Genomic DNA, 12,489 nt, shown 5'->3' with positions numbered 1-12,489 from the left:
ATCTTTTGTATCGGTGCGGCAGCAGGTGAACAATGCTAGGGACCCAATAATTCACTACAACACCAATCACATTCGTCTGCGTGGTAATAATTGGTAATAATTCACTACAACACCAATCACATTCGTCTGCGTGGTAATAATTGGTATTGGTGTGGTTACCTCCGTACTAATTTATTTGTCTCAGTTCTATTTTAACTGGATAAAAAAATGAGTTATATCTTTAAATTGATAATGAATTTTATATTCAATATGGATCTTGTTTGATAGATCTCGATTTGTTCTATAATACAAAATTTTCAAAATCATCTAAAACATTATAAATTACAAGATATAATCAATTGAAAAGTGACATGAACTTCCAAAAGTGACAATTAAATTGGGACGGATGTAGTGTTATGATGAAGTGTTGTGTCCTATTGCTGAATTTAAAATTGTAAGGGCATTTGATTGGGATCAAATGATCCATAATTTTTTTTTAAAATTTTAATAAGACAAACAAAACAGTCAAACGATAATTACCAAAAAAAATTATGGTAATGGGTTCATACACTTATGGCCGAAAATAAAGCATTAAGACAAGGTTGGCGATGGAGTATTGTTTGTCGAAAAATGGGACGGAGGGACCGTGCTGCGCAGCCCTGTGCTGTGCGGGGCGAATCGCCGCCGCTTCGGTCTCGATTTAATGATCGGAAACGTCACTTCGTAGAGCTCGTCGAATAGAACAAATGTACCAAAAATCAGCTCATTCGGATATCATTAAGTGCCTCGTCCGAACATTATTATCTTGAAACGAATGGATCCGAAACACTAGATTAAAATCCACTGTTTTTTGGTACACTTAATAATTTCAAGATAATAATGTTCGGATGAAGTACTTAATGATATTCGAAGGAGCTAATTTTTGGTACACTTGTTCTACTCGACGAGCTCTACGAAGTGAACGTTTCCAATCATCAAACCGAGACCGGAGCAGCAGACAGGAGCATCGGCGATTCACCCCGTACAGCACGCTGCGCAGCACGGTCCCTCAGTCTCAAAAAATGAAGGCATCTATGAAAGGAAGCAACCTCGGGGGCCGGTTGCGAGAAGAGGAGAAATTTTTCAGTGCTCAGTTGGCACAGGTCACGTGGTGCCGAGCACACATTTCGGCTATTCAAATGTGTTTTGAACGGTTCAGATCTGTTTTGGCTTAAGGGGGTATTTTGATAATTTTACACTAAAAAATAACTCAAACAGATCTGAGTCGTCTAAAATACGTTTGGACAGCTGAGCTGGTGCTCGGCACCACGTGGTCCGTAACCATCCGGCACTGAAAAACTTCTCCGAGGAGAGGGTAGCTAGGAAGAGAGAAGTGAGAGATGGAGCGCGGTTCATGGTGGCGACAGAGGACTTGAATGATATCTTTAAATAAAGCGAAAAATGCATATCTCCTCGATATTGTAAAACCATTATTTTGAATAATTTTATACTAGTATGATTTACATGATGCATATCTCCTCGTTTCGTTTCTGTAAATCTATTATTCTCTCCGTCCCTTTTTAAGTGTCCTGCTTCGTAATTTCAACTTATTAAAAAACCATCATCATTATACCTTTCACATCAACTTTTTCCTCCACTTTCCATACTTACCCATCATCATTACACTTTTACTCACTTACTTTTCAAAAAGAAATCTACTTTTAGGGATAAAATAGACAATGCACCAACTTTTACCCACTAACTTTACAAAATGGACACTTATTAAGGGACAGCCCAAAATGGAATACATGACTATAAAAAAGGAACGGAGGGAGTACTATTTTGGATAATTTTATATGATTTATTTATGTGTGAATGATTGAAATTTATTTATTAATTAAAAACAGATGAAGTTTTTTTTTTTTTAAATCGAGGAACAATCTTGTAGCCGAGTCACTATTGGACCCGACTGGGCAATCCAAACCTTGGGAGAGACTAGCACAGCCAGGGACGGATTCAGAAATGTTATTTAGTGGGGGCACCTTGTTAATCATAGTGGCGAAAATTTACTTTCTAGTTAACCACAATAAGATCGTTACATAATTAAGGCATGCAATGCAAACTACAAAAATATATAACACATACTTTCACTTAAATTATTTAAAAATAAGCACAAAATCTCAGACAAAATTTGAGAGTATGTTTTATATGTATATCGACAAGTTTTAGAATGATCGATATAGTTTTATTAATGATATTATTTTAAACTATTACTCTTAGACGGTTAAAAATAAGTACAATTAAGAAAGAATCAATCTAAGTAGACAAATAGTTCGAAAATCAACAAGTATAAATGCACCGTATGACGAAATTGAAACATAAAACAAGTTTTATATGTATATTTTCAACATATATGCACTTGCTTATGTGTAATAGCACACTTAATTTCGTAATTATGCAAAATATACGAAAATATAACAAAATTATTTTAGTTTCGAGCGGGGGCACGTGCCCCCCTTTCTCTCCGTCCCTGAGCACAGCAACCCATCGCCATGGACCCCCATTTAAATCATGGTTTGTCTCCAGATAGAATCGAGCCCTACTATGTTGTAAGCTCAGGTTCGCCCTTACCACGTTGACAACTCATAGATGGGTAAAAAAATTGTGTTCGCACTTACCACGTTGAACCCCACTTAAACAGATGAAGTTGTCGTGGAGTAGGCAAATTTGACTAAAATAAAAATTGTGCGAACCATGTTATAACCTTGTTGTGTTCATGGTTCTCGCGTTGCGAATCATCGTTTTGGGTCTGGAAAGGTCGGAAATAGACCCACGACGGGCAAGAACTGCAAGATAATGGGCGCATCAAAAGGACCTTTTTTCTGTTTTGTTTCTTTCTTTCTGTTTCGAGACAAACAATAGGCTTGGGACTTTAAAAGGAGAGAACAAGGCCCTACGGGACACCTCTTTTTCCCATAATCAAAGATTCTGATTTCTTGCACTCAATGACCAAATCAAAATGTGTAATTTCTTCTGGCTTAATAGTATTTGTTTTTTTGATAAATACCACCGACGATATGCATATATTATTATAGTATTATTTATACTCTACCCATCTATGTTAAGAAATCCATTTTCTAAGATGCACGTGACTCACGTCTGTTGTGACTTCAAACATATAGTTTCACGTGGGATTATATATATAATCTTCAAACAAATAGTTTTTGACATGCACGTGAGATGAAATTAACGAGTGTTAGATTAAATTGATGAAATTTTCAGCAGAGAACCCCTCTGGAATATTGATAAAAACACACACACACACACACCCCTCTGGAATACGTCGATAACATGTACTATAGTACATTTTTTTTTTTATGAAAACAAACAATCAATTCATTTCACAATATCCGTAGGTAAAAGCCCGAAGGCTACACAGCCTACAATGATTTCATAAAAAAAAATTCAGGAATGAACCAAAACTACCAAAATCTAGACACCGGAGCACTTCCGCTAGGAGGCTCTCCAAAGCACATTATCACAACAGACCATAGAAATACAAGGCATCGGGCCCGTCTCCGATTTTAGTAGTAGAACTCAAAGATACACCGGCCCAGCTCAAACCATAGCCAAAAGTGCAGATGAAATCAATTCCAAACCAGAATGAACAACCTAAACAGGACTGAAAAACTTATTTGCCCACCTACTGTGAAGCAGACTCACTATTACTAATGCTTCTCAGCTGGCAGTTGGTGTTAGTTGTTTAGTTGAGTTAGCTAGTAGTGGCCCAGCTGGCAGTGGTTTGAATGCATATATTTCATGTCATTTGTGTTGAGTTTCAGCTGAATGTAATTTGGGGATTATTGAATTTTCTGTGGTAATCAAGATCCAGGAGCTGGGATATACTAAATAGCAGAGTTAGGGTTTTGAGCCATTATCGAGTTTGTAATTGTAAAGACTCAAATCACAGTGAAATGAGAATGCTTCTCTTCTTCCCTTCCATTTGTGTGTCTTTCTATACGTCCACTGGATCTGGAAAAACCAGACCAGTATAGTCATCGAACTGGGGAGATCAGCCGGTACAGGAACCTTCGATCATGGAGCTGTCACCAGATCGAACGCCACCCTGTAAACTGGAGACTTATTGCTAAAGGGAGCCGAGAATATGTACATACGTGTATGGAGATTGGGCGAAGAATCGCATCACATGTTTAAAAAACTAGTTTTTCGAGGAAAAAGATGGGCGACTTGCCATATCTCCCTCCCGATTTTACGTTTTAAGACCAAATGACTGTCATGCCTACATAATTATGCAGAGTATCACCACTCTACTACCTAATTGCTACTACCACCCCACCTTTCGGCGACTCCACCTCTAGCAATGCTGACTTTGACGATCAAGGCTGGCTCTGAAGTGAAGCCGAAGGTGCGACTTCTTTAGGTCCCAAAATTGAAGCGAAAAATAGGCCCCCCTTCAACACAAGTGTGTTGGATAAATTAAAAATAAACTACTCCAAAAAATAACAATATTGTTCATGTCTTGGGGCTTGCGGTTTGTGCATGCTACTGAATTGTAGGATGCCTGAGTTCAACACCTCAAACATTTTTTTTTGGGTTGAAGATATTTTTTTCATTTCTATATTGAAACTACTCCATGTAGAACACAATTCTTGTAATACATGTAGTGGGGAGGTGTGCTCAAAGTCTTGGAATTCAATTCGTTTTAAGCTAGAGCAAAACAAGAAAAATAAATTTTTTGTCGGATAACCGGACATCCAGGCCAGCTTGGCCTGGCACGCCTCGACTAATTCTAAGACTCTGAAGGTAACGACCGAGTATGATCCTCAATGACCTTAAGGTTTGAAATGTTTGGCCTCCGTGGAAATGAAAAAATCCCTTGGGATTAACAAGAAAAATAGTTGAAGAACACACTTTATTTTTTGATCGGAAAGATAACCTGAGATTTAAAAGGTACTTACAAAAAAAATATGAGAGGCAGTTTACACACGCGCGTATATGGATTATGGCTACGAGAGCAATAATGGAGATTTCGAGTCTGGTTAACTTGAAACCAAAATAGAGTTGAATTTTATGAAAATAAAATATAGAGTTGACCAAATAAAGTGTAAAGACCTTATTGCCCCTCCACAATACTAAATCTCCACAACTAGGGGTTCTTTTTTTCCAAGAGCAACTAGAGGTTTAGGGTCCAATAATTCTATGGATATCAATTCAGGAGTGCTCATTGATAAGTGAGTAACTAATTTAACTGAATTTTTATGGCATTATTTCTAACTAGGCTACAAACCGAGCCAAATTGGTGAGCTTTAGGGTGTGTTCTACTAACTAAAATAAGTACTTATTTGAAAAAAAAAATTACTTATATTTTGTATGAAAGGTGATATATTATGAGGCCAGAATGTTTAGGTTCGTTCATTAAGTTTTTAAGCAAACTTGAGCCGAGCTTGAACAATTAAAATGGAAACTTCCTGGCCAGTCCTGTCTGGGTGAAAAATAGCCTACTAGGTCCTGCCCAAAGAGCCTATAGCCTAGTAAGTCCTCTTCATTATTTTGTTGACAAAAATACCCCTCCTAAAAAAAAAGCGATTGGAGAGAGACGATCCAACCGCCGCCACCACCACCACCCATGCCACCACCACGCCACCCCACCGCCGCCATCGCCACCACTACCACCACATCTGTGTGACGCGTCGTATCCAGATCTGCGTGACGCGTCGTCGTGGGTCAGGCACCAGTGAGGCCACGGCGCTGGACTAGGCTAGTGGTTTGAGCCGACGACGGTGGAGAGGAGAGACGAGCGATGGTTGTAGCTTGACGAACCGCCCTCACAACCAAGGAAGAAGCCATGGCTCGGAATTCGTCGACGGTCGACTGAGATCGAAACCAAATTGACGGGCTCTTGGGCGGTGGTTGAAACTGGCGGCGATGGTGGAGGGATGGACGGTGGTGAGGATGGTGGTGTCGCTGGTGATGGTGGCGTTGCCGTCATTGGTGATAGGTGGGAGGGAATGGCGGTGGCGGAGGACATTGTGGCAGGGGGTTGAAGAGGAGAAATAGAGACAGGAGACGAATAGGTTGTACAAAACCTATTTAACTGAGGGTAAATAAGTCAAACCATATTCAAGGGATTTGGAGGGAATGACACTTTTGCCGAAAAGGACCTAGCGGGCCAAGAAGTCAAAAATTAGGAGCGGCCTAGAATTATCTTTTTTAATAATTTGACCAGCCGAGAGCTTGCCTAGATTTGAGTCAAATTCAAACTTGTTACACATCCTAAAATCAAGGGACAGCCCTAGCAGGCCTAGCCCACAAACTACATCGCTCATTGGATATTTGGATACACATAGTCGGGTCGGGGCCCAATCCGACGCGTCTCGCACAATTCTGAGCTTTGTGATTCTGATCTGTCTCCATACCAGCAATTACCGATAACTATATCCTCCCTCCAGCCTCACTGTTCTCTCTCTCTCTCTCTCTCTCTCTCTCTCTCTCTCTCTAACCATTAACAAATAGGAACAATGAAGGAAAAGAGGAGGTAGAAGAAAGCCAGGTATATATTTACTCTCTCATCTCCTTCCTTTTCGTCTTTGGAGATCAATAAATTGACTAAAAGCATACCGGATTACAATAGCTCCAAACTGGGAGTCAATTAGTGGGTTTTGTATGAAAGAAACAGACTCACGCTCACAATTCACAACACATTTGTTTACATATTGAAACAATGATGCTTTGGTTTGCTAAAAAAATTGGGTTTTGGAATATGACTTGCATGTTATGAGGAATCTGGGGTTATTCTTGGATTGATAGCCTGTTATGAATGATGTGGGGTTGTGGTACCTGGCCTACATGCATTTATTTTCCTTGAATGTGTGATGGCATTGAATTTGGTTAGTTGGAGACGAATTAAGTAGGAATGACAGGAGCGATCTTGAATCATTCTTGGCTTTTATCTAAAAAATTTGGGATTCGGTCATAATTTTCTTCTTTTCCGATACATCTCGTCAAGACGAACCAATAATCCACACAAGTTTGATGCAAAACTAACACACGCGGATTTAGTATGAATAAAGAAAAAACAAAAAGCCAAGTTGGATTTTTTTAGGGAAACACTGTCTTAGAGTACTTGAGATTCAACATTGATGCCTTTTTTTGTAATCTCTGAAGTGCATGTACAGGTACGATATAGGTATTTCGTTAGGGGGGAAATCTACAAAATTCAGCATACGGCTGGAAACTTCCCTAACACAATTTTTGTTTATAAATGAGTAGGAATGCATTTTATGAAATCTTTGAAAAACTAAATGAACCAATTTGTTAAATGGCTTAGTTGATTAAGGTTCCAGCGAACAAACTTCAGTTAATGTTAAGAATAGCAAGTGGAGTGGTAAGCACCATTTTTTCCCACACATTTGATAAGGGTTCAAACCTCACTAACTAACAGTGTTGACTTTCGCCGAGGAAAACATGTTAAGAGTACTTACCAAACCAAATCAAACTGAGCCTTATGTCCCAATCAATTGGGGAAAAGTAAAAAAAGATAACCTATTGAAAAGAAAGTTGATCCAAACAAGGCCTAAGGACTCATTTGTAAACTTGGGTTGTTTAAAGCGCATGTACAGGTACGATATATGTATTTCGATAGGGGAAAACCTACAAAATTCAGCGTACTGCGTACTTGTATGGCTGGAAACTTCCCTTACACAAGGTTTCTTTATAAATTATGAGGAATGGATTTTATGAAATCTTGCAAAAACCAAATGAATCAATTAGTTGAATGGTTTAGTTGATTAAGATTCCATTGAACAGGTTAATGTTAAGAGTATGGTCCAAACAAAGTTCTAATGTTATTAATTGAGGAAGCTATTGTGAAGCTTAGAACAGAAAAAAGCCTAATTAAGTTTATTTTGTCTTTGTTTAAACAAAAATATTGTTTCAGGTTTGGTTGCGTACAACTTCAAACTATACTTGGTGTGCCTTGGGTATCACAAAAACTGAGGACAGATTTATGTTTGGATTTTCCGTAGCCATTACGCATGTGGAAGTACCATGCCAAGTATTGGTCCCAAATCGGCATGTTTTTTGAAGTACCATGCTTCATAGTTGATACTATAGGAGTGAGAAGAACAAAAACTGGATTGTAAGCGATAATATTAATTGCAAGTTCATGGCCCAGCTCGTATTTGTGTAGTATTCACTGCTATTCTTGAGAATGAGGGGTCTGTACGAGTTAGCAGATAATGGGCTGCATTTCTCGATACCTTTACGAAGTTTTGTAATTACTGCTGCAGAGTAGTAGTGAGATACAACAAGAGACAGGTGGAGATAGAAATGGGGATGACAACTCGGTCAGAGACTTTTTCAGTAGATTTGGCAATGGGAGGGGTGGCAGCTGTAATATCAAAGAGTGCAGCAGCTCCGATTGAGAGAGTTAAACTTTTGTTACAAAATCAAGGAGAGTTGTTAAAAAGAGGACTGCTAAAGAAACCATATAGGGGCATTGGCGACTGTTTTGGAAGGGTCTTGAAAGAAGAGGGCGTATTGGCTTTCTGGAGAGGTAACCAGGCCAATGTCATACGGTATTTCCCAACTCAGGTAGTGCATTTTACCCACCCTCATATGGCAAACCTTTTGCTATGCTCAGGGGTTGATTGCTTGATGCTCCTTGTCCTCCATACACCTTAAAACTCTTGGTTTCTATTACTGCATTTGGAATTATGATTTGCATATGTTTTGAATTCAGATGTTTTTTTTAGTTGGAAACGAGTCAATCGTCTTTATTGAATCTGGCACGACTTTATTGAATCTGGCATGATTGTTGAAGTTAATCGAGTCTAATTTGACAACTTTCCAAGCCCAGATTCTTGTCAAAATAGCAGGAAAAAGTTTGTGCAAATGACCAGTAATGGGGGTGTTGGGATTGGTATGGGAGCCAAACTGATTTTTAAGAGGTGTCTGTCATGTCTTTGATTAGAGCATTTGGGAGAAGCAGTTTGAGGCACTATATTTTATAGTTGCAACCGTCTGGTGTTTTTCAGTGGTTTGCTTTATCTGTCAAGGAAAGCAATTGACAACAATGACAAGATATAGAATAGAACCTTGGAAGAATGTGCATTTTAAAGACAAGGAATCTGAAGAGATATGATTCTCTTTGTGTCCCAAACTCACTGCAAAGGTGAGATGATGTTTTAGTGATCGGAGTAAATTTTTAGCTCTAGGCACAAGTAATGAAGACGTTGGGGGTGAATTCCATATTTTCCCTTGCATTCTTTCCATTTTTCTCCTCTTTTGTCTTTAGCTCTTTCGTTTTCTTTTCCTATTCCTTTTTATTTCCTGCAAGGAACAACATGCTTTCGAAATCTGATTCCTGAATAATGCGAGGATAGAGTCTAGACGTACTTGCACTTCTATAATTGCATTGCTAGGGAAATTTGCAGACGATTTTTGCCAAAAGAGTGAAATTGGAATTTGTTGCAGTGGCGTTTATGATGATGGGTGTTTTGTGTTTGGAACAAAAGGACCAGGCAAAGTTATGGATATTATTCCTGTTTGAATTGCATTACCCTATAGCTAAACCGACCCTACTACTTCAAGGCATGTCATTACTTGAATTATTGGTTTTCTACACTGATGATGGCGAATAGGTGGTCGTCTTGTACTGCGCTGTTGAATATGATATTTTCGATCCCAGAGATCTCACCCCTTGGTGGAGAAAATGAAGAAGAAATACAATTCTAACAACAGGTAAAAGGTCATGCTAACTACAAGGTTATCAACAACAAAAGGTCACTCTCTCAAATTTTAACCCCTTGGGAAATTATTAAGGTCCAAATAATGCCTAGAAGTATTAACTCCAGTATATATATCAGTGATTTCGCTAATTCCTTTATGCTTTCACATATTAATTACACTTTTCTTGTTCCCCAACTCAGGTTTTACACCTGAACCGCCTCCAATGGGGTTGTGGTTGACAATTCCCATAAGCAAATTGTGTCCATCATACCATGTTTTTTCTACAGGCTTGTTGCCAAATTGTATTACTGATTGGACCCTGTATGATTTGTCTACAGGCTTTCAATTTTGCATTTAAAGGTTACTTCAAGAGTCTCTTTGGACGCTCCAAAGAGAAAGATGGTTACATCAAGTGGTTTGCTGGAAATGTTGCTTCAGGGAGTGCTGCCGGAGCAACCACTTCATTATTTCTTTATCATTTGGACTATGTACGAACCCGCTTGGGCACAGACGCAAACCAACATAATGGTCAGCGACAGTTTAGAGGATTAATAGATGTTTACGAAAAAACCATATCCAGTGATGGATTTATGGGACTTTATCGGGGTTTTGGGGTGTCAATTGTTGGAATTACTCTCTACAGGGGCATGTACTTTGGGATCTATGACAGTATGAAGCCTATTGTTTTGGTGGGGCCTTTTCAGGTAAGCACCTTTGCCTCCTTTTCTTAAGGTTAATCAATAAGAGAAGTTAATAAAAGAAAAATAAAATCCCAATAAGAGAATGTCATTCGTTGACCCAAATAATTCTTCTCAAGGATGTGCAGCATAGTGCAGCAGGTCTCAAAATGTGATGTCCCAAAGTAGAGATGTTTAATATCAAAGTTATTGTCAAATGTCCTTAACTTTGAAGGTCTATTGGAGTATTTATCCACCAAAGGCCAATTCAGATGTTGAAATTATAAGTATCCTCTGAGAACGATTTTGGAACTGTGTTTTCAGGAAAAAGGTGAAAACGGAACTACCGTGTGAAGGATTAATGTCCGTGGGGTGCTTTATTTTACATTTTGATTTCTTTGTTTGTCTTTTCCTCCTTTTTTCCCGGGTATATGAAAGAACTCGAATTCAGGTATACCTCGGGTAGCCCATTTTAGTTATTGCTTTTGTAGTGGCTTTCTCTTACACGTTTTCTTTCTATTTTGTATTGTAAAGAAGGGAATAGTGTTTAGTCCACACCCACACTACATGGAGAGCACTTCTTACAATTTTAAGTTAATGATTGTAGGTACAAGTAGAAGTCTAATTGTATATTAGCATATCATGTTCCTCTTCTTTGATTTCTCACGCTTGAGTCCTAGGTGCATTGTCGACTAAATACTTTGCTTTGGCAGGACAATTTCTTTGCCAGTTTTTTGTTGGGTTGGAGTGTCACAACAGTTTCTGGGGTTTGTGCCTATCCCTTTGACACCCTCCGAAGAAGGCTCATGCTAACTTCAGGACAACCTGTGAAATATCGTAACGCGATGCATGCATTCTGCGAAATCATTCGTGTAGAGGGCCTTAGCGCACTGTTTCGTGGAGTTGGAGCGAATATGCTTCTTGGTGTGGCAGGGGCTGGAGTTCTTGCAGGCTATGATCAACTGTACCGAATCACCTATAAACATGGTCGCACTTCTGAGCCTCCTCGAGTCTTGAAGTGAAAATCGAGTGCTGAACATCACAAATGTGTAGGCAGAAACTGTTTTACCATCCACAAGGCTGTTGTGCTAAATTGGAGATGAAAAAACGAAGGCGGGTTTATTCGATTATTGGTTATTTGGGGATGTTATGGAGTAGATGAAGCGGTTGAAATCCCCTCATTATATTAACTAGAAGCAAAAAGATGAAAAGAGAAGAGGAGGAGGCCAAAGCCGGAGGAAGTTCTTTTATTTTGACTGTTTCCTGGTGTAATTGTAAATGATGACATACCAGCTGGAGATTGTGAACTCGGGAAGGTTCATCAGGCGAATGAAGAAAACAACACACACAGAGATCTTATGTAAAAAATGATTTATAAGTGAGAGAGACCCTTATGAATCATTTTTATAGTCCAGTATTCTATCTTGATTGATCTATCTTGATAGATCTGCAATTTCACTTGTAAGATTCAATTGTTTTACGATTTGAATTAGCCATTATGCTCCAATTTGTATGGCATTTGGCCCTTGTGCAAATTTATACCAGGAAAAGCAATATCAGAGTCTATTCATTGTTTTCACACAACTTTCATTTGGACATGTGTTAAGAATAGTTACATCCTGAAATCAGTTAGAATGTTGGATCATCGTATGTTACGAAAAATGCTAAAACCGTGAATGATGAGTGCCACATGGGAATCTGGGTCGCCTGGCCCAAACGGAATAGGTTGATCTAACTTGATCATCAGAGAATCAATGAGACTAGTTTTGCAGGAGCCGCTTGAATTGCTCGAGAGGTGCAACCACGGTTTTTGGCATCATCAAAAACCCAAATAAATATGTAGACATCTGTAAATTAATGTTGCATTCATGATATCATTGAATCATAGTTCAAAATTTCAAATATTGTGACATAATTTGTGAAACTACACATCATTGCAATTGGGCGGTGGTTAGCACAACTAACATATATTGCACGGCTCGTCCAACAAATGTGTTCCCTATATAACGACGTCGATTGGGCCCGTTTTTCGTGCACGTGGACTCTTCAGTTTCTCCTGCTCAAGTACCGGGCTTCGTTACATATGATTTCAGACTCCCGTGAT

At 38.9% G+C, this 12,489-nt stretch overlaps 1 protein-coding gene across 3 annotated transcripts; it reads left to right on the top strand.

The window, feature by feature from the left end:
• The first annotated feature begins 6,387 nt into the window (after positions 1–6,387).
• Positions 6,388–11,969, top strand: LOC131310199 (ADP,ATP carrier protein ER-ANT1). 3 transcript variants are annotated; one of them, XM_058337101.1, is made up of 4 exons: positions 6,388–6,529; positions 7,916–8,571; positions 10,047–10,412; positions 11,099–11,969. In XM_058337101.1, the coding sequence occupies exons 2-4, from the start codon at positions 8,308–8,310 to the stop codon at positions 11,405–11,407; spliced, it is 939 nt and encodes a 312-aa protein (XP_058193084.1). In that variant the 5' UTR covers positions 6,388–6,529; positions 7,916–8,307; the 3' UTR covers positions 11,408–11,969. The 3 variants fall into 3 exon arrangements, with proteins under 3 accessions (XP_058193084.1, XP_058193085.1, XP_058193086.1); XM_058337102.1 differs by having other exon boundaries at positions 6,438–6,529; positions 8,268–8,571; XM_058337103.1 differs by lacking the exon at positions 6,388–6,529 and having other exon boundaries at positions 6,850–8,571.
• Positions 11,970–12,489: the final 520 nt, after the last annotated feature.

Source organism: Rhododendron vialii, chromosome 12a, assembly GCF_030253575.1.
Source record: "Rhododendron vialii isolate Sample 1 chromosome 12a, ASM3025357v1".
NCBI lineage: Eukaryota > Viridiplantae > Streptophyta > Magnoliopsida > Ericales > Ericaceae > Rhododendron > Rhododendron vialii.
Note: the sequence above shows the minus strand (reverse complement) of the source record. Positions and strands in the feature narration are given on the sequence as shown.